At 36.7% G+C, this 23,329-nt stretch overlaps 1 protein-coding gene across 2 annotated transcripts in view; it reads right to left on the bottom strand.

Moving 5' to 3' along the window:
- The window catches only part of WAPL (WAPL cohesin release factor), an 89,353-nt gene that overhangs the window by 11,874 nt on the left and 54,150 nt on the right, over positions 1–23,329 (bottom strand). For both annotated transcript variants that reach the window (XM_028098657.2, XM_028098658.2), the window contains exons 5-15: positions 17,135–17,230; positions 15,895–16,047; positions 15,510–15,646; positions 14,680–14,791; positions 10,406–10,633; positions 7,117–7,228; positions 6,671–6,768; positions 5,598–5,674; positions 1,729–1,904; positions 1,282–1,397; positions 742–906 (exon numbers count right to left, since the gene is read on the bottom strand). In XM_028098657.2, the coding sequence (XP_027954458.2) occupies positions 742–906; positions 1,282–1,397; positions 1,729–1,904; positions 5,598–5,674; positions 6,671–6,768; positions 7,117–7,228; positions 10,406–10,633; positions 14,680–14,791; positions 15,510–15,646; positions 15,895–16,047; positions 17,135–17,230 (1,470 nt within the window). The remainder of the gene's footprint in view (positions 1–741; positions 907–1,281; positions 1,398–1,728; positions 1,905–5,597; positions 5,675–6,670; positions 6,769–7,116; positions 7,229–10,405; positions 10,634–14,679; positions 14,792–15,509; positions 15,647–15,894; positions 16,048–17,134; positions 17,231–23,329) is intronic.

Genomic DNA, 23,329 nt, shown 5'->3' with positions numbered 1-23,329 from the left:
TCAATTATTTTTTTAAATTATTTTTTTTTTAGTGTCCAATAATTTCTCAGTTTCTTATAACATCTGAGACATCAAATTTTAAATACACATATTCTGATACAATTCTTTTTTTTTTTTTAAGGTTTTATTCATGTATTTGAGAAAGAGCACGAAGTGGGGGGAGGAGAGGGAGAAGCAGGCTCCCCACTGAGCAGGAAGCCTGATGCTGGGGTCGATCCCAAGGCTCCGGGATCATGACCTGAGCCAAAGGCAGATGCTTTACTGACTGAGCCACGCAGGTGCCCCCTGACACAATTCTTAAGCCAGGAAATTACACCACAAACATACTTTGAAAAGTATTCCCTCACCCCCAAAAAGGGGAAAAGTATGGCTCAATACTTAGGAACACAAAGTACTAGACACAGATCAGACTAGGAAGTAAATGCTTGAAGGACCCGAACTGGACGGGATTGGGGCTGGGACTTGATTCCCAATTTGTTACTAATAATCTTTTGATTTATCAACAAATATGCCTGTTTCTCCTTTTCACTATCAATGCCTAAGGAGTGATTATTACAGTTGAACTGTCAATGGAGTAAAGTACAGAAAGGTATAAATTCTAACCCAATGTACCTCTCACAGACAGACACATACACACACACACAAAGGGAGGAGGGAGGGAGAGAGGAGGAAGGTGCAACTGATGAAGGTGGACAATGCGAAAAACTGAAGGTGTTAGCTTGTTTTGAAGTTGTTCCTTACCTGCACTAAAGCCTGAACGGCATGAATTTGTCCAGCTATCCTTAAACTATCATCTCCTTCTCCACTACAGAAGGAAGAATCAAAAGAACATGATGTTTCCATGTTGACAAGACAGTGCCGATTCCGAGCACTATACTCCACTAGATTTATCAGTAGACCTAAGCCCTACAAAAATTAAAACATGCATATTACCACAGGTGGGAATTAAAAGCACATCAACACAATATACATAACTTCTGTTGGCAGCTAGAAACATAATCAGTGTTCTACCACCCACTAAATGGTTAAAAACCAGTATGTAAGATAATGGTCTTCCCAATGATTTCACCACTTTTTAAAAATCACTACTTTTAGTTTTTCTACTTTTAATTTTTGCACAGAACCCTTCATAGCTCTTTTGTACAATAAGGTATGTTCACAAGGAATCCAGTGAAATCCACAATATATCAAATAGTTGGTTCTTAAACCCAAAACTAAGATGAAATTTTTATCATCTCAATAGATCAAATACTCCTTTATCAAACAGTCACTCCAACTCACCAGCACTCGAATATCAAATCTCTGCTCCTGAGGTAGGTACTTTGGAACCTGAAGCACACAGTTCATTGCTGTGCCAATCAAGCCATCTTGTTCTCCCGTTTTGGTGCTGCCCCACTCTGAAATAACGAATGTTAACAATGTGAAAATTATTAATGATTCTTCTATATTAAGACTAATAACCAATATTCATTAACACTGATATTAAAAGTTAGAAACGTAAAGCTATTTCTTTATTGAAATATATTTTTGACTGTACTATTTCCAAACCAAGCTACCAGGCTGCTCCTAAAAATACTATCCCTAAAAGTAGTTACATCTATATGTAAGTGAATTACATGATGGCAATGAAAAAATCACTACATTAGAAAAGAAACAAGGGGAACTAACTTGTTTTTGCATGTAATATACAAGCTTTCAGTGAGAATACATGTAGAAAATATTACTTACCATTATCATTAGTTAAATTGAGCAATACCCCAATGATGGCCCTCATGCAGTCTTCTACTGCTTTGCCCACATGGTTGGTTACATTCTGGTGAGGCAGAGGCTTACTGTCAGGTAAGCATATACTGTTCTCAGCACGATTATACTGCTGAATCAATCCTTCACAATGCTGTAATGCTCTTAAGAGAAAACAAAATGTAGACTATTATGCTAAACAAAATTAATTATACTAAGAATTTCTACTTACTTGGACCTTAATATTTTAAATGTCATAAATGTTACCAAATTAATTTCTCTTTCTACTCTAGAAGTTATAATGTATTAACTATTTAATCATATACCAAGTGTGTCTAATACCACACTTTTTAAGTGCTAAATTTTATTTTGAGAAAACTCAGTAATTTTAATTTTTCTAAGGAAAGTTAAAATTATAAACTCAATGCAGGAGTTTACATCTATACTACTTAAAGTTGTCTCCATTTTATCAATCTCTCCAATACAACAGACCTACCACCATCCCTCCCCAAACAAGGTAAAACCTTTAAGAGCTAACACTGGACATTTCTGAATTTCATTCAGATGTTTTTCATTTAGGTTGCAAGCTCTCAGCTGGTACAGAATATTACTTAGGTTAACAATGCATAATAAATAACCTTATACAGATGGTATTAAATACTTCATAAACATCAGAGCAAACCATATTTTTTAACATGAGGTCATTTAAGTGACATGTCTCCTGGTAGCCACATAATGGTATCAGCTACATCCCAAGGATTCTCAAGATGCTATCCAAAATAACAAGGAAATGTAATCCTTAAGTGAGTCTAGTATTTCTGAAGCCTCTCTTTAAATCACCAAGTCCATTAATTTAAAAAAAGTCTAGGTGAGACAAAGTAAGCTGACTCTGTCAGTTGATTCCTCATGTACTATACACCATACAAAACCCTTGAAGAAAACTGCACTATATCTAATCCCTCTCTAGCCTCTCCTTAAAACATACCATATGGTTAGGAAGGTGTTCCTCATGTCTAATCTAAAATAATTTGTTGTTTAGATGTTTGAAGATGTTAGCCAGAACTACCATGCTGTTATTCTTAACTGCCTTCAGTAGTGCTGAGCTAAATCACGGTTTGGGTTGGTAAATGAGGGGAGAACAGCGGGGGTGTATCATTTTAATCTTTCAATATACTCTCTCAGCATTTATCAGACATGATAACTGAAAAGTTCAAAAAGCCAGAGGAGTGATATTTCACAAATATCCAGTTCTGACCTCTACTGCCACCTCTAAAACATCTGATGGAAAATTCCTATTCATGATGAAAGAGATGAAAACTATCATATTAAATACCTCCTTTTGGAAGACACTTGTCAGGGGTCATGAAGTATATAAGAGACATATTTATTTTATTTTTTTTTCAGATTTTATTTGACAGAGAGAGATACAGCGAGAGAGGGAATACAAGCAGAGGGAGTGGGAGAGGGAGAAGCAGGCTTCCCGCCAAGGAGGGAGCCTGATGCAAGGCTCAATCCCAGGACCCTGGGATCATGACCTGAGCTGAAGGCAGATGCTTAATGACTGAGCTACCCAGACGCCCCAGAGACATTAATTTTAAAGAAATAAGTAGATTTAACTTGCAAGAATACTCTTTGGTAAGGGCGGATAAAACTTTGGTAACAAACAACTAGAATATATGCCTTAGGGGCACTAAGTGTGATAGAAAATTTACAAATATAAGGCAAAAAAAGAGAGGGGAGGGGCGCCTGAGTGGCTCAGTCAGTTAAGTGGCTGCCTTCCACTCAGGTCATGATCCCAGGGTCCTCTGATCAAGCCCCACATCGGGCTCCCTGCTCAGCGGGAAGCCTGCTTCTCCCTCTCCCACACCCCCTGCTTGTGTTCCCTCTCTCGCTGTGTCTCTGTCAAATAAAATTATATAAATAAAATATTTTTTAAAAAAAGAGGGGGGGAAACCTACGGATCCATTGGAAACTAAAGACCACCAGAAATTTGAGACTACTGGAAATGTGAATACTGACTGGACATATAATATTAAGCAATTAATAATTTATAGGGTATGAAAATAGTACTGTGGTTACATCTTTTTAAGAGCCCTCTTTTAGGAGATTATATATACTCAAGTATTTAATGGATTAAATTATATGAAATCTGTAATTTGCTTCAAAGTAATATAGAAGGGTTATGAACAGGGTTACAGATGGAAACAAGACTGGCCATGGGTGATGATTATTCACGCTGAATAGATGTACATCAGGATTTATCATACTATTTTGTCTATGCTTGAAGTGTACCAAAATAAGAGATTAAAAAAAAAAGATGAACTTGATCAGGCTACAGTGGGCTTTTAATATTATTCCAAGGACTCTGGATACACATTCAAAGACAATAAGGAATCAGAGATTTCGCATTTGGGATTATTTTTAAAAAGTTAAGCCCCTGTGGTATTGTGTTGAACAGGCTGGAGGCCAGAGAACTAAGGCAGAAATATCAAGAACTAGGATGGAGATACCAGAAAGAACCTACTGTACTAAGCTCAAACCAAGACTGGAGACAGAACTGGAAATTTTACACGAACTAAGGTGATAGCATTAGCCTGATGTCATGCAAGTTGGGCAGAAAGTGTGAAATAGGGGGAGCTGCATGGAGATCTGGAAAACTAGGTATGAAGGAAAGAAGAGGGTACAGAAGAGGGTTAGAAAAAGATCATTTACAATAAAAATAAGGACTAATACTTAGGAGCGCCTGGGTGGCTCAGTTGGTTAAGCGACTACCTTCGGCTCAGGTCATGATCCTGGAGTCCCAGGATCGAGGCCCGCATCAGGCTCCCTGCTCAGCGGGGAGTCTGCTTCTCCCTCTGACCGTCCCCCCTCTCATGCTCTATCTCATTGTCTCTCTCAAATAAATAAATAAAATCTTTAAAAAAAAAATAAGGACTAATAGTTAGTTTTTACCATATGCTAAGAATTGTTTAGGCCTTTACATGTATAGGAACACCTTAATAGGTCCTGTACATAATATATATGAGACATTTAAACATCGTTTAAAATATTTGAAAATATGTATTTTACATATACAATATTTAACAAACATATTTTTGAAAATGTATATAATTTAACACATATTAGCATATATATAAACTCTTTGTGTGACAACCACCTCAGGTAGGTAAATGCAATTACTACCCCCCTTCTGAAGAACTTGTTCCAAGTAAATGATTTGCCCAAGGTGACAGAGCTGAACTCAAGAAGCTGGGATCCACATTTAGTCATTCTGGCTCCAAAATGTGTACTCCTAACTTTTGTACTATACTGTACTGCTTCTGGTTCACAGAACTTAACAGAAGTATTTTATGAAAGAAGGTGATGCAATCATATTTCTTTTATGGTCAACTCAAACGCTTTTTTTTTAAGGATTTTATTTATTTATTTGACAGAGACATAGTGAGAGTGGGAACACAAGCAGGGGGAGTGGGAGAGGGAGAAGCAGGCCTCCCGCAGAGCAGGGAGCCCGATGTGGGGCTCAATCCCAGGACCCCGGGATCATGACCTGAGCCAAAGGCAGACGCCAACGACTGAGCCACCCAGGCGCGCCTCAAATACTTTAAATAAATAGCATGATATATATATTTTTAAAGATTTATTTATTTATTTTATAAAGAGAGCAAGAGAACAAGCACACAGCAGGAGGGGCAGAGAGATAGGGAGAGAGAAAATCTCAAGCAGACTTCCTACTGAGTGTGGAGCCCAACAGTGGTGCTCAATCTCATGACCCTGAGCCGAAACCATGAGTTGGAAGCTTAACCACCTGCGTCACCCAAGCACCCCAATAAATAGCATGATATTTAAGAATAACTTACTTAGCTGAAGAAACAATGAGTTGCGAATCTTTATATGCTATCAAGTAGCTTTGATTCTCTGGATTATGCACTGTTACCTAAAAGGGAAAAATTCAAAATAATTGTGGCAATCCATAGCTTTCATTCATTCACATACAACATATATCCCTTGTACTATTAAAGACAAAGATATGGAAGAATCAGCCCTTGTCATCTAAGGGAATAACCAACATGTTCCAGATTTAAAATACTAGAGCTATTCCCTTATTACAAAATTAAAACACTGTTATAATTGCTCGCTCATAAGTAACATATTCCGCACTACATATTCACTGTTATGAATTACCAATCACTCTGAATGTTGGAAAAGAGCAGTCTCTAACTTATAAACTAAGAAAGTCCTAAGTGGATTCATTTAGAATAAAAAAAATGCTATCTGTTTAATCTAATGCACCTGAAGCACTCTAAAAGCTAGAAAGAACAATTTCGTCTATTTCAGGAACTTCTCATTCACACTAGATTATTTCCCCAAAAAGGTTTCAAAAAGTACCTCACTAATCCAATCTGGTCAACACACAATCTATTCATTCTGAAATACACTGGCAACACAAATTGTAACCTACACTGAACTAGGTTAAAGAACAAATATACTCAGGGCATACACAGTTCAAGAGTATCCTTCTTCAAAGCCAATTATTACTATAAGCTGTGATTACAAACCATGTGACCCAAATAGCTAAATCAAGGAAATCCTTATTGATTAAAAAACAAAAACATGACAGCTCTTAACTATCATTTTCCACAAACAAGTTAATATATTTAAGAATTCGACGTTAAGGAAAGAACAATTAACATTTTGAAATAAAAACAAACTGGACATGCAAGGTTTCCCAAAGAGTGACAATATACATATTCTTAAACTAAACTGGTTATTTAACTTGTTCTTTAACATTGGCTGCTCAAAGAACGCATAACAATTTCAATTTGGATTAACAAAAGTAAAACTTTGGGGATATTTAATAAGATATCTGACAGTCTCTCATACACAGTCATAATTAAACTTTCCCAACATAGTTGTCCATACTTATACTTACACTTTCTAAAACTCGTAAACATCTCTCTGCTCCCCATAATGAGGCTACCAGTTTCTCTTCATCCTCATCTCTACTTAAATGATCCACACATTCTTTCACTAGGAGAAACGAAATGGATATAAAATTAGGTCTCATCACCTCAATATTTATCCCCTTAAAAGCCATCTGTACACACATGAGTATGCTGGAACCTCTCTGAACATTACTTATTCTAAGTTTTATAAAACTCTGCAGTATTGAAATATATGAGCCTCTTACTGTAATTATTTCCATAATTCCCCAATATCAAAGTGCTAGTGACCTTTCCTTTAAAAGTTCAAGATTTGCAAGACGCTACTAAAATAGATCTTTTTAAATTGATGCAATAATTTTTTAAAGTAGGTACACAGAATATTTTCTTCAGGTTAAAAACAACACATAAAATATTACCCGTGTTTACGTCATACCTTTATCTACAATATGATCCAGACCACCCAAAAGCCGGAGTTCTTCTTTAAACCAGTCTCCTGCTCGTTTAGAAGTAAGGGACAGCAAGGTCTCCATAGCTAAATGTCCAGTCTAAAAATGAGAGGCACCATTAATAAATATTGACCCTTAGCAATAATTCTGAGGCAACACTTCTAGAGACTGTTTTTAAGAAAAGTTCATTGCATGCTACCAGCCCATGGTATTCTTTGTAATACAGGTGCTTTTATAAACAAAACTGAACTAATTTTTAGTCTAAGTTGAAGAAACATTTTTTACCACCGGCTTGTTTTCACAGAAAAAATCCCTTATTAAAAGTAGTCTTATCATTTGTCAATTCAATAAAATAAATGGTGGTATGGTGGTACTGTTATTTCTTTGATACAGAGGCACAAAGGACTGTTGAATCGAAGTGCATATATATGAACTATAAATCACTATACTGGATTAACTGACCACAAAGGCTCTAACACTTAACTCCAGGAGCAAAGTGTGGGTATGTCAGTGGCCCCGAATTCTTAAAAGCACTAGTTATCACTTTATATTTTTGCCAAAGGGTAAAAAAAAAGATATCTTATTGCTTTGGTTTGAATTTTTCTAACTACAGTAAACTTGTGCATTTTTTCACATATTTATAAGCTAACTGTATTTCTCTAAAAGTGAGTTCCCTGTCAATTATTCCTTATCTTCCTTGCAAAGTTCCTTGCTTCTTTTCTTATTATTCTGTATATTTTGTTTTTTTCTTATTATTCTGTACATTTTCTTACCTATTCTGAATAAAAACCCTGTTACTTTTAGGGTTTCAGATTTACCAGTGTTAAACTTTATACGCAGGGCTGGCAACTTGGGATACACATCATGGGGCTATCATGACAAAATTATATGTAAATAATGACTGAGGACCACCACCACTAGAGAAAGCACAGAGCAGTGAAGGTCATAGTTACAACTGGACTAGAGTTTTTCTTTCTCTTGATTTGCCTTTATTATTTTTCTTTCTTACTATGGTTCCTTTAAAAGCACACAGACACCCTCCAACAAAGAACAATCTGGTTCCTGTTGCAATAAGGAACATCAGCATAACAAAATTAGCAAAGCTGATAAAGAACTGGTTTTCTTCCCAAAGCTTTTTTCTTTTCAAAGATAAAAGTTTACAATAAGTCCTCCTGGCCTATTTAGAACTGAAGATGGATTAGATACTGAGAAGTGGACAGAGTTTACCAGCAAAAATCTTAGTATTACAGATTTTGAAAAGACCTAGACTATTTTTGTCTATTCCTTAAAAAAAAAAAAAAAAAAGATGTCCAAGCTGGACAAATAAAGAACATTAGAAATCATCACTACAGAAAGATTCCATTTTGCCCAATTCTTATTCTAAGTCCCTGAAAAAGTAATTTAATGAGATCAATTCAGGTATATTAGCTCAAGACTCACAGTAGTAATAAAGCTGAAGCCTAATGAAGCTTTCTTTGTTAAAGAAGAAAGGGGATAGTAATTTGATGTTAATATAGCAAAAAATCCTAAGTTTGTATGCTAAAAAGGGACTTTAATTTGTCTCTTATTGGCATAAAAAGGATTATGTGATGTTTTAGGCTATATTCATAAAGGCTACTCACATAAGCAGCAAATAAAAATAGCCTACAATTCAAACATTTTATATGAAAACTGGAATAGTCTTCAAAGAGTTAAAGCGCAAATCATTAATCAGAATACTAATGAGCAATTGTTAGTTCTCAGTTACATGAATTATATATGAAAACACTATAATATTTTAAATTATCTTCCCATAGCACATGAGGAATAGCAATGTATTTCAAAGAAGAAGTTAAGTAATTAATAAAAACCCAAAACTAATGTGTAGAGGGACAATCACTTTACAAAACAATGTCTAAGATTTAAAACAAATATAATATTCAAGACTAGCTGAACTTGGGAGGAAAAAGAGGCATCCGAAAATGAGCAACTGTGTTCTGGTTTTAATCATGTAAGTAAATTACTTAACACGACTTAAGGAAGTTACTATACTGTTATTTACCATCCTAGTAAATTTAACAAACCATGGAGAAAATTCAATGAACAAGTATATCATGTTATTTAATAGCAAATGCCTGGAAAGAATCTATAAATGTTGAACATGGGAAACCCCTACAAAAAAGATATATTTATTCAATGATGCAGCAAATAAAAATTATCTCAAATTTATTCTTTCATATCATTAAAAAATCTGGATATGCTACAAAAGTGTTAAAAGAAAATAAAAATTACAAATATATTTTAAACATAGTATACAAATAATCTGGTGAGGTACAGGAATCCTTATCCACCACCGGAGCATACCAGCTATTTTTCCAACTTTAATAAGTACTGAATACATTCAATTCTATATCTTGCCTTTTAATGTTAACCTGCTTTCCCCTGAAGCCCCACTTTACACAAATATCCTATTCTACCTTAATTAAAGAAAGCAATACCCCTAAGTCATAGATGGCCAGCACAAAGCATTCTGTAATTTTTGAGGCAAATGCTGCGGTCTTCAGTTTAGCAGGCAGTAGAAACAACAATGTTTATACAGTTTTGATGTTGAAAATATCTGAAAGTCAGGTTATATATAAACAAATAATCGTATTTTTTCCAAAATGACAAGGCCAATTAATTATCTTCTACTGGCCTTCTACCCGGTGGGAATATTACTGATTCTTTAAGTAAAAAAGCCAGAGGAAAGGAAAACTGGAATCAACCAGAAGCAACAGTCATCTTAAACTTCAGGAGTTGTGTTGAACCTCAGAGTTACTACTGGCCATGACCCCAGTATTACGACGGCCATTGCTCCAGGGAAGGCAGGTGCCTAGGAAACTTGAGTCTTGGGCCCTTGAAGAGTTAATCAGACACCTTGAGATACTCTAGAGTAAGTGAATACTCATTTAAATGGCCCTCACAAATCTTCTGAATCTTTATTCCTGAATCCCACGGAGAATTAACAGTTCAAATTCCTAGTAGCCTAAATATAGTTAATACACACACACCCCCCACATAAAAAAGGATAGACAAAATTCAATAGAAAATTTACTGGCAAAAAATCTAAATACAGATGGACTAGTCTAGGAATTTCAGGCAGGGAACAAAATTATGCTCAGAGCGGAACCTTAGAACTTGCCCAATTGCTGACCAAGAGGTTAAATGATTTCTCCAAAGTCACACACCTGCTGTGACTAATGTAAAACTTTCTGAAAGTAATTTTCATTTTACACTGGAAGGAAGGAAGGAACCCACCGTTATATTTTCTAGATCAAGATGCTTGTTGTGTACAGTTTCACAGAGCCTTCGAATTTTTTCTTTGATTTTGTTCATGTCTTTTTCATTCAGTAGCTTAGCTGAAGAAGCATCTTGTTCCAGTTCTAAAAGTCGAATCATTAGATCTAGGCTAGCTCTATCAAGATCCATGTTCAAACGATCTCTACTCAGTATGTACATGAGGGCAGCTGTACAAAGGGACAGATTCTTCAAAAGACAAAAATAAAAGTTAATGTGAGCAATTGGTGACAATTCCAGTTAATAAGACTATTCTGACATTTGTTCACATGTTGGAAGCCTTGGAAATGTTTTATTCAGTGAAAACTGCCCCCCTTTGAATACTCCAGGAAAATATGCATTAAATAAAGCTCTGTTACTTAAGATTTTCCTTTCTAGAAATGTTCCCCATACCAATGCTCCCAACCTAGAAGCAGGTGAGTGGAAGTACATCTTTCTTTAGCTATTCTGTGCTAAGAGTTTAAAGAACATTTTTTCCAGCTATGCATATACACACACACACACATATATATAAAATCGTATTTTACACTAAACTTCACTTTATTCTTGGGTGCCTGGGTGGCTAAGTCATTAAGCATCTGCCTTCGGCTCAGGTCATGATCCCAGGGTCCTGGGATCGAGCCCCGCACTGGGCTCCCTGCTCTGCGGGAGGTCTCCTTCTCCCTCTCCCACTCCCCCTGCTTGTGTTCCCTCCCTCACTGTGTCTCTCTCTGTCAAATAAATAAATAAAATCTAAATAAATAAATAAATAAAATTTAAAAAATCTTTCTTTATACTAGTTGGTAAAGCTGAATTTCAATTTTTAACCAATAACGTAAATGTGTCTTAAAATCTGCAAACACAGCTATTTTTTTCTATAAAATAAACAGCTGAGTTTGTGTCAAAAATATAAAGCTGGGATGCTCAAATAAACATATTTAGATTCATTTCTTTAAAATAAATCAATCAGGTCTGATTGAACCAATTTTTAAAAAACCATTAATATAATGTGCTCTTAAAATCATTTAGATGGGGCGCCTGAGTGGCTCAGTTGGTTAAGCATCTGCTTCAGCTCAGGTCATGACCCCAGGTTCCTAGGATGGCGTCCCGCATCGGGCTCCCTGCTCAATGGGAAGTCTTGCTTCTCCCTCTCCCCTTCCCCGCCCCTGCTCGTGATCTTTCTCGCTCAAATAAATAAACCTTTAAAAAAAAAAAAAAAACCACTAAGACAAGATAGTTAGCATACTCTGCTTACAGTACTAAAATCCAGAGTACTGAGGTGATATATTTTAGGTAAGCATTATATAACAAAATGGTCTATGTTGGGATAATCCAACATTTGGGAATATTTCATACTTACACACTTACTTCAATGCACAGAAATATAAATAACATCTAAAGATTTTTTTTTTTTGACAAGATTTACTATTTGAGAGAGAAAGAAAGAGAGAGAACTAACGGGAGGGGAAGAAGGAGAAAGAATCTCAAGTGGACTCCGTGCTGAGTGCAGAGTAAAAACCAAGAGCTGGATGGTTACCTGACTGCACCACCCAGGTGCCCCTAAAGATTTAAACTCTGAATCCCCCAACGTAGAAAAATTTTAGACTACATGCCTAATTAAATGCTTACAAAGCAAATTATTTTTGGAAATTAGGATGTGACAGTACAGACCTTGGGAGATCCACTGCCCCCAAGAGCACGCACACTAATGCCTTGGTCCTCTGATAACTGTGTAACAAAGCAAATTAATTCTTAAGTCTCTTCTCTTCCCCCTCCTTGTTCTGTATCTGATACAACTTAGCAATGGAATTATCCTCACTCAGGGTTAAGTACACTGCTTTCACAGTTTCATAAGATTCACTATTAGGGGTGCCTGGGTATCTCAGTTGGTTAAGCATCTGCCTTTGGCTCGGGTCATGATCCAGGAGTCCTGGGATCGAGCCCCACATCGGGCTCCCTGCTCGGTGGGGTGTCTGCTTCTCCCTCTGCCCCTCACCCCACTCATGCTCTCTCTCAAATAAGTTAAAAAAAAAAAATAGGATTCAGTATTAGACTGTGTCACCTAATCTGCATTTGGAACATAATTTCCTTAAACAAAAATATAACAATGTCATCTGAAAATACCACTATTGACAATGGTTAGTAATGACTTTTTTTCTAACTTCAAAATGTTAAACCTGACTTTTATTACAGATACATGATTTTTAAAAGATTAGCGTCAAAGTCATAATGAAAATGAGAATTTCTTTCTTTTCAAAATGGCTAGAACTAGATTCAATATCCAAACAAAATGTTTAAAAAAAAAAAATCTTAATTCCAGGGCGCCTGGATGGCTCAGTTGGTTAAGTGACTGCCTTCGGCTCAGTTCATGATCCTGGAGTCCCGGGATCGAGTCCCGCATCGGGCTCCCTGCTCAGCAGGGAGTCTACTTCTCCCTCTGACCCTCCCCCCCCTCATGTGCTCTCTCTCTCAAATAAATAAATAAAATCTTAAAAAAAAAAACAACAACTTAATTCCAAACTGTTTTTCCCATGCTATTAATATCAAAGAGTAAAAAACATTTTGTTTTTTTTTAAAAGTAGGCTCCATGTCCCAGCATGGAGCTCAGCTTGGGGCTTGAACTCACAACCCTGAAATCAAGACCTAAGCTGAGATCAAGAGTCAGTTACTTAACCAACTGAGCACCCAGATGCCCCTAAAAGATTTTTTTCAGCACTTTATGATTAGAGGAAATCAATGCTCACATAATTAAATATCCAGTATGGTATGGTATGTTAGGTGTGGAGCTGATGTTTTATTTTTCTTTCCTGTAAGATTTTATTGATGGTACACGCATAAAAAATTGGGGGGGGGGGAGAAGAATACAGAAGAAATTATTGCCTTTTATTAAATGTACACTGAGGTGTTCATTATATACCTTTCTATACTATTTTGTTTTCAAACTGTTTTAAACTCTTTTTATTTTGTTTTTTTAATTTAATTTTATTTTGTTAGTCACCACACATTACATCATTAGTTTTTTGATGTAGTGTTCCATGATTCATTGTTTGCGTATAACAAACACCCAGAGCTACATGCAATACGTGCCCCTTTTTTTTTTAATTTTATTTATTTATTTATTTGAGAGAGAGAGAGAGAGAGCACATGAGAGGGGGAAGGGTCAGAGGGAGAAGCAGACTCCCCGCCGAGCAGGGAGCCCGATGCAGGACTCGATCCTGAGACTCCAGGATCATGACCTGAGCCGAAAGCAGTCGCTTAACCAACTGAGCCACCCAGGTGCCCAATACGTGCCCTCCTTAATACCCATTGCCAGGCTAACCCATCCCCCACCCCTCTAAAAACCTCAGTTTGTTTCTCAGAGTCCATAGTCTCTCATGGTTCATCACCCCCTCTGATTTCCCCCGTTCATTCTTCCCTGGAGCTGATGTTTTAATACTATAAACTGACAATAATATTAAGAGAAAAAAATGTCATGAGAAAATATCCTTAAATAATATATTAAGCAAAAACTTCTGATATTAAGCTCTCTATATTTAGCAAATAAAACTCAACCCATAATTGGGAAATATTCATATATGAATATCCAATGTAGATAAATCTTTTTTTTTTTTTTAAAGATTTTATTTATTTATTTGACACAGAGAGAGAGGGAACAGAAGCAGGGGGAGTGGGAGAGGGAGAAGCGAAGCAGGTTTCCCGCTGAACAGGGAGCCCGATGCAGGGCTCGATCCCAGGATTCTGGGATCATGACCTGAGCCGAAGGCAGACGCTTAAAGACTGAGCCACCCAGGCGCCCCTAGATAAATCTTTTTAAAAAGATTCATTTGAGAGAGAGCACGAGTATGTGAATGGGTGGGGGCGCAGGGAAAAACATCAAGCAAACTCCCTGCTGAATTCAAGCCCCACGTGGGACTGGATCCCATGACCCTAAGATCATGACCTGAGCCTAAATCAAGAATCAGGCACGGGGTGCCTGGGTGGCTCAGTTGGTTAAGCGACTACCTTTGGCTCAGGTCATGATCCTGGAGTCCCGGGATCAAGTCCCACATCGGGCTCCCTGCTCAGCAGGGAGTCTGCTTCTCCCTCTGACCCTCTCTTCCTTCTCGTGCTCTCTGTCCCCTCATTCTCTCATTCTCAAATAAATAAATAAAATCTTTAAAAAAAAAAAAGGCACTTAACCGACTGAGTCACCCAGGTGCCCCTAAATAGACTGTAATTTTTAAATAATGTTCCTAATCCCAGAAATTTAAGAATACCTGATGGTGCTGGGAATCATCCAAGGTTTTAAAGACCATTGCTACCATTCCGTGTGCTCTCAGGTGCATTCGAAAACTGGGCATGGCACATTTAGTAGCCAAGCTAATAACGCTAGGAGAAAATAGACTAGGTTAGGGGGGACTGAAAATAGCTAGTGCATTAGTTTTTTGTTTGCACAATACCAAAACAAGGAAATGGGGAAGGGTGGGAGGGTGTCACTCCCTGCCCATATGGATCACAATATAAAACACATGGGCAAACTGAATTATTAAAAATGTTGATGCATAGTAAGTGATTAGTATAAATATAAGTAACACACGATCGTCTTTGGTGTATTCCTTACACTACTACTACGATTAAAAGCCAAAAGTCTCAGCTACCTTTCATAATGCTTCTGATACATGAAGACTACAGATAATATATGATTGGATATGACTGGATAATTCAATCAAATTAAGATAATTCAATCCACTATAGTATGCAAAAGATGATCCAAATCAAAACATGCTTAAATCAAACATTTATCACTTGTCTGAAATTTGGGGCTGAAAAAGAACTTAAAAAATTTGTTAGTCTAACACTTCTTTTAAGCATCTGTAAAGTGAAGCCTACACTATTCTAACAAGCTACAATCATCCAACTTTCCTTTGTTAATGTAGAATCAAGTCCCTTACAAGAAATCAACCACATTTTAACTTATTTACATCGGCTATAAACTATATTCATGATAACAAAATCAAGATAAGAAAATGTTTGGCTCTATTTGGCTGGAAAATTTTAGTAAGATAGAGCATGCATACATTTATCAAATATAAAAATAAGATCTCACCTAAGGCAACGTGTGTTTAGAGGCTGAGTGCTCTTTAAGCCACTTAACAGGTATTCAATGTCATCAGTGAACTCTTGATTTTCACCAAATTCCACCACATCATTGAAGTGCTTCACATGCTGAACAACAGTATACAACTGCCAAGAAAAAAATAAGTCCACTTCTTTTGCAACCATGAACTAGCATATTTAAATCTACAGACGTGCTGTACTTCATTTAGAAGTGTATAAAAGAGTTCATTACATGGCAACAGAAGAAAAGTTTTAAAAACACTGGTAGTACTAGGAAAGGTTAAGTTCGTGGATATCTGTTCAAGACATTAAAAGGCTAAATGTTACATACAAAAATCTATCCACGTGCAGTATAACTGTATATGGCTGCTTACTTCTTTGTCTTCTTTTCTGCATTTCAGTGCAGTAACTATATCTTGGTAGGGCTGAGTAGGTATTGTCACAGTTTTTATCACTTTGGGTGGTGGTGCAGGAGCCTTAAAAACTCCATCATCTTTTTGATTTGGTTCCTTTGAAGACAGCCTCACCTATTAATAAAGGTATTAAATTATTGTTCTAAATAAATATATAAAAATAGTAACAGCTCATCTACCTAGCAAATTTGGCTTAAAAAAAAAAAAAAAAGATGGGAGGAGGCCTCTGAAAGGGCTACTTTAAAATTCTATGCACTACTAGGTAAGACTCATAAAAGAACCACTCAGGAATTCCTTCTGGTCTTTTTTAACCTCACATTTCACACACAATTTGTTATTTGTCTCCAAGACCATTAGAAGGAATAAAGAACCACAATTACACACATAAATAGCATTGATAAAAAGCTAGGAACAGGACAAGAAAACCAGATAGACAAGAGAACTTTTAAAGTAAAGAATCTGCAATTTAGGATATAAATAAATAGCCATAATAAAAGTCTGGTATATAATTACTAATACACACAATGATGATCTTATACTAGTAAATGGAGTTTAATATATTCAACTCAAGAACACAGGGAATTGTACATTACTAAAATATTTTAGAAAGATCTCTATCCCTAATTTTTTTGTTGTTATAAAGAATTCATTCCTTGACAGCTCCAGATGACTGAGGTGTTACCATTAACTTAGAAGTATTAATCTATGGTCCTTCCAGTTATTCTGAAGAAAATAGTTTGATAAGAATCTTTTTCAAATGTGTTTTGAATTGAAAGCTATTACTGGAATGCAGGAAAAAGTTCTCTGAAATTAATTATTCAAATTAATTTCAAATTAACCACTCAAAGCTACTCTAAGATCTATGTAGGATATAATTTATAATATAGCTCTTAATAGCTAATACAAACTTCAAATATGAAATAATTTACCCTTAAAACACTAAGTACAATAATTCCATTAAGATGTGGGTCAGGAGTAAAAAGTGATCCAATATTTTTTAAGGCTTTTATCCATAAACTAGTAGCACCAGAATTTCGATAATCCTGTCCACAATTCTCACTTTTCCAATGAATTAAACTGAAGCCTTTCATTTTAGTGAGGAAGACCAAAATAAACTGTTAGAAGTCAAAGATTTTCAAATTCTGAATAAAGATAGCAAAGGCTTAAACAAAAATGAAATTAAAAAGTACAGTTCACTTACTGTGGCACTCTGAGGTTTTACTACTGGTGGTCCAGGTAGCTCTTCTGAGTCTGGATGGTTCCAATGTCTGGCATTATATACAGCTTTTGTAGGAGACTAAAGAAATGAGAAAAAGATAAACTGTTTCCTTCTTATTTTCCATCCTTATAAAATTGTCTCATTTAATAAAATAAAAATCACAAAGAATAACTTAAATACATAAAGATGTATCCTAGACAGAGCAGGAGAGACAATACCTGGCTTATATTCCCACTGTGCTCCCATGCCTATGGAGTCACTGTGGTATTCTGCCACAAAATCAAAAATTAGTCCTCTGTTACCAGGACTATTACCAATATGTTTATTGGTATTACCAATCTGTACTAACTTAGTAATTTGTATTATTATTTATTAACTATTACCAATCTGTACTAACTTAGTAATCAATATAGTTAATTCAACATATACTTTATTCCTCATACTACTCATTCATGCTGCATATTCTTCCAACAATGGAAAAAAGGCAGTTTATGAAAAGCAATAAAGGGCCATGTATATTTATTTTTAAGTGAAACTGCTGGGGCCAGATGACTACCATTACTAAGAAATTTTCAAAGTTTTTTAAAAAGTAGTTATGGAATATATACCATATATTACACAACACAGGGGAATCTAAAGCAGTACTATGTACTAACATATATGATTTCTGCAGCAAAATGTATTCATATTCACATGAACTGGGATAAAGATGTAAACTGCTCCACCTCAGGTCAGTGTGCTGACAAATCAACTTAATAGAAATGTAATGAAAATAATTTTCAATTTTGGGCGCCTGGGTTGCTCAGTCGGTTAAGTGTCTGCCTTCAGCTCCGGTCATGATCCCAGAGTCCTGAGATGGAGTCCCACGTTGGGCTCCCTGATCTCCCTCTCCCTCAGCTTCTCCCTCTCCCTCCCCGCTTGTTCTAATAAATAAATAAAAATATTTTTAAAAATATTAAAAGATGTATGGAGAGATGACTTAAAAAAATAATTTTTAGTTTTAACACTCTGAATTTCAGAATTGAGAATAAAGACCCATAAGCCCCTATAATCAAATCCAAAAAATTAAATCTGTATAAAAAGGGGGTGCCTGGGTGGCTCAGTCGTTAAGTGTCTGCCTTCAGCTCAGGTCATAATCCCAGGGTCTTGGGATCGAGCCCCACATCGGGCTCCCTGCTCCGCGGGAAGCCTGCTTCTCCCTCTCCCACTCCCCCTGCTTGTGTTCCCTCTCTGGCTGTGTCTCTCTGTCAAATAAATAAATAAAACCTTAAAAAAAAAATCTGTATAAAAAGCACAAAAACCCTCACTTTCTTTTTTTAAAGATTTTCTTTTTCTTTTTAATTTGACAGAGAGAGAGCACAAGCAGGGGGAGTGGCAGGCAGAGGCAGAGGGAGAAGTAGGCAGAGGCAGAGGGACTTGATCCCAGGACCCCGGGATCATGACCTCAGCTGAAGGCAGTTGCTTAACCAACTGAGCCACCCAGGCACCCCCAAAAACCCTCACTTTTTTTTTTTTAAGATTTTTTTATTTATTAGACAGAGAGAGAGCGCACAAGTAGGCAGAGTGGCAGGCAAAGTTGAGAGGGAGAAGCAGGCTCTCCGCCAAGCAGGGAGCTGGACGTGGGGCTCGATCCCAGGACCTCAGGATCATGACCTGAGCCGAAGGCAGCCACTTAACCAACTGAGCCACCCAGGCGCCCCCAAACCCTCACTTTCAAAAGGAGATTGAGACTGAGAACATTTTCCATCCTTTACAAAAGTCATGTTAACTTTTGTCCTTTAAGCTTCATATAAATGGTTTGATCTCCTTAGAGATTTTCTCTTTATAAGACTATAATAAACTTCACACTTTCAGTACTACATGCAAAAAGTAAGATTAAGAGTACAAATGGGGAAACATACTTCAAGACAGGCCAAAAGTCCACATCAAGGAAGTAATCATCTTCCCTTACTAGCTGCAGTGAACTAACATAACTGGAATTAAACAAAGTTATCTTTTTTCAAGTACTATCTTTAAAATAACCATGTTGTGACATCAAGAACACAGTCTAAGCTCCAAAAGAACTGGTTTAAGAAAAGACAAAGTTTAAATGGATTTGCATAGTAAATGTGTTAGAAAAATCTTAATACTAAAAGGAATCCTACTGTGAAAGTAGAAGCATAAAGTCTCTCACCCGTATTACGTATATAAACCCATTATTCTTATATACCAGGTTTGCATAAAGTGAAGAGACACTGGTAATCTAAAGCAATTTATACACCCAGGAAATGACTTGATCAGGCCTCTTAAGGCACAACCACATAAAGCAGAATCAACATAAATTTTAAAACCTAGCTCCCTATTCCTTTCTGTTTTTCTCTAACATCAGCTATATAATCCATATGCCTGCTAGCTGTTAGATATCTCATTTAAGCAACTTCTAATACCCAAAGCACACTCATCAGCCCAGAAGATCAAGGACATTTGGAAAGGTGTCTCAAAGCTCAAGTGCTTTATTTATTTTTAGAAAGCATTGATACAGGGTGCCTGGGTGGCTCAGTCAGTTAAGCATCTGCCTTCGGCTCAGGTCATGATCCCAGGGTCCTGGGAATGAGTCCCTGGTAAGGCTCCCTGCTCAGCGGGGAGTCTGCTTCTCCCTCTCTCTCTCCCTCCCTCTTCCCCACTCATCTCTCTCAAATGAAAATCTTTAAAAAAGAAAATGAATAAAAAAATAAAAAAGCACTGATGGGGGGAACACACACACAAAATTGATGTCCAGTAATAATCTTCTGGATAATAATGTTATCTTATTCCACGGGTAACAAAATAGCAGAGCAAGTCAAGGGTCTAAATTAAATGGTGGCTCAGTTGGTTATGCGACTGCCTTCGGCTCAGGTCATGATCCAGGAGTCCCCGGGTCGAGTCCCGCATCAGGCTCCTGCTCGGCAGAGAGTCTGCTTCTCCCTCTGACCCTCCCCCCTCTCATGTGCTCTCTCTCTCTCTCTCTCTCATTCTGTCTCAAATAAATAAATAATCTTAAAAAAAAAAAAAAAGCAGACTTAGAAACCAGATGGTCTGTATTAAAATCCAGATAAACAGTGAGCTCTACTACTTGCTACTCAACATTTTACTCATCTGTAAAATGGGGTTAATAATAGTACCTACTACAAAGGGTTGTTGTGAGGATTAAATAAATATATGTAAAACACTTAGAAGATTGCCTGAAAGAGTATGTGCTCTACAAGTATTAATTATTATGGGTAATACTACTAATAATAGTTATGTAATGATGTGTAATTCTGAGTCTAGCATCTTCATAAGAAAACTGGAGTATGTAGTCTACCTAACAGAGGACTGCAATAAACAAATGAAATAACTGACATGAAAACACGCTATTAGCAAGTATTATTATTATAAAAATCAGACTAGGATACATTGTTCTAACTCATCTCAAAAGTCTTTGAACAAAATATCATCACTGATGACTACAGATGGAAAAATCCTCAAGAAAATACTAGAAAACTGAATTCAATAGCACACTGAAAGGATTATACACCATGACCAAGTGGGATTTATCACTGGGATGCAACGATAATTCAATATGAAAACCAACCAATGTGATACATCACATTAACAGACTGGATAAAATTCTGTCCATCACGACAACTGGTGCAGAAAAAGCATGTGACAAAATTCAACACCCTTTCATAATAAAAATACTCAACAAACTAGGAATACAAGGAAATTACCTAAACATAATAAAGGTCACACACTAATTATCATCCTCAACAGTGAAAAACTGAAAGCTTTTCCTTTAAGATCAGTAATAAGGCAACGATGGTCGCTCTCTCAACTTCTATTTAACATAGTACTAGACATACCAACAAAAGCAATTAAGCAAGAATAAGAAATAGAAGGTATCCAAAACGGAAAAGAAGTTAAAATTTTATCAGTTCACAGATGACATGATCGTGTATATAGAAAACTCAAAAGATTCCACCAAAAAAACCCCAATAAATATATTCACTAAAGTTGTATGATACAAAAATCAACATACAAAAATCAATTGCATTTCTATACAACAAAGAACAATCCAAAAAGAAAATGAAGAAAATCCCATTTACAATAGCATCAAAAACAAAACAAAAAAGAAACCTTAGGAATAAACTTAACTAAGGAAGCAAAAGACTGTACACTGACAGGTACAAAACACCGCTAAAAAAATTAAAGAAGACACAAATAAATGGAAAGACATCTTGTGTTCATGGATTATAAGACTTAATACTGTTAGGGCACCTGGGTGGCTCAAATGGTTAAGCGTTTGCCTTCAGCTCAGGTCATGATCCCAGAGTCCTGGGTTCGAGTCCCGCATCAGGCTCCCTGCTCCTTGGGAGCCTGCTTCTCCCTCTGCCTCTCTCTCTCTCTCTCTCTCTGTCCCTCATGAATAAATAAATAAAATCTTAAAAAAAAAAAAAAAGACTTAATACTGTTAAAATAGCCGTATTTCCCAACAGGATTTACAGGTTCAGTGCAATTCCTATCAAAATCCCAATCGTATTCTTTACAGAAAAAGAAAAAATGAACCTAAAATTCATATGGAATCACAAAAGACATTAATTGCCAAGACAATCTTCACAAAAAAACAAAAAAACTAGAGGCCTCACACTTCCTGGTTTCAAAACACATTATAAAGCAACAGTAGTCAAAACAGTAGGGAACTGCGGCATAAACAGATATAGAGACCAATGGAACAAAACAGAGAGCCCAGAAATAAATCCACATATATATGGTCAAATGATCTTCACCAAGGGTGCCAAAACTACAAAATGGGGATAGTCTCTTCAACACATGGTGCTGGGAAAACCACGTATCACATGCAAAAGAATGAAACTGGACCATTATCTTACACCATACACAAAAATCAACTCAAAATGGATTAATGATTTAAACATAAGACCTGAACATGTAAAACATCTTGAAGAAACCATGGGAGAAAAGTTACATCAACAGTAGTCTTAGAAATGACTTCTTGCATATGACACCAAAAGCACAAGCAATAAATGCATACATAGACAAGTAGAACATCAAACTAAAAAGTTTCCTTCTGCACAGCAGAGGAAAGAGTAAAAAGGCAAACTACAAATGGGAGAAATATTTGCAAGCCATGTATTTAATAAGGGGTCACTACCCAAAGTATGTAAGGAACACCTACAATTCAATAGCAAAACAAAAAATGATTAAGAAATAGGCAAAGGACTTGAATAGAAATGTCTCCAAAGAAGACATACAAAGAGTCACAGGTATATGAAAAGATGCCTGACATCAGTAATCGTAAGTGAAATGTAAGTCAAGGGGCCCCTGGGTGGGTCAGCAGGTTAAATGTCTTCCAGTGCAGGTCGTGATCCCCGGGTCCTGGGATCAGCTCCACATCCAGTGCCCTATTCAGCAGAAAGTCTGCTTCTCCCTCTTCCTCTGACTCTACCCCCTGCTTGTGCGCTCTCTCTCTCTCTCTCTCTCCAATGAATAAATAAAAAATCTTAAAAAACAAACAAAAAAAGTGATGGGGTGCCTGGATGGCTCAGTAGGTTAAGTGTCTGCCTTCGGCTCAGGTCATGATCCCAGGTTCCTGGGATCGAGCCCCACATCGGGCTCTCTGCTCAACAGGGAGCCTGCTTTTCCCTCTGCCTACTGTTCCCCCTGCTTGTGCTGTCAAATAAATAAAATGTCACACACACCAAAAAAAAGGGAAACATAAGTCAAAATCATAATGAAGTATCACTTCACACCCATGAGAATGACCATTATCAAAAAAATGACCAGAAAATAACAAGAGTTGGAAAGGATACAGAAAAAGTGGAACTCATGTTACACTGCTGGTGGGAATTCAAATGGTGCAGCCACTATGGAAAACAGTACAGAGGTTCCTCAAAAAAGAACTATCCTATGACCCAGCAATTCTACTTCTGGGTATTCATCAAAAAAAAAAAGAAATCAGGATCCTGAAGAAATATTTGCACTCTCATGGTCACTGCAGCATTATTCACAATAGCCAAGAGATGGAAACAAACCTAACTATCAAAAGATGAATTGATAGGGGCACTTGGCTGGCTCTGTCAGTAAAGCATGTGACTCTTGATCTCAGGACTCTTAAGTTCAAGCCCCCCACTGGGTGCAGATTATTTAAAAAAAAAAAAAAAA

Source organism: Eumetopias jubatus, unplaced genomic scaffold (assembly GCF_037043125.1).
Source record: "Eumetopias jubatus isolate StellerSeaLion01/CBP00866 unplaced genomic scaffold, mEumJub1_p1.0 scaffold_17, whole genome shotgun sequence".
Lineage (NCBI taxonomy): Eukaryota > Metazoa > Chordata > Mammalia > Carnivora > Otariidae > Eumetopias > Eumetopias jubatus.
Note: the sequence above shows the minus strand (reverse complement) of the source record. Positions and strands in the feature narration are given on the sequence as shown.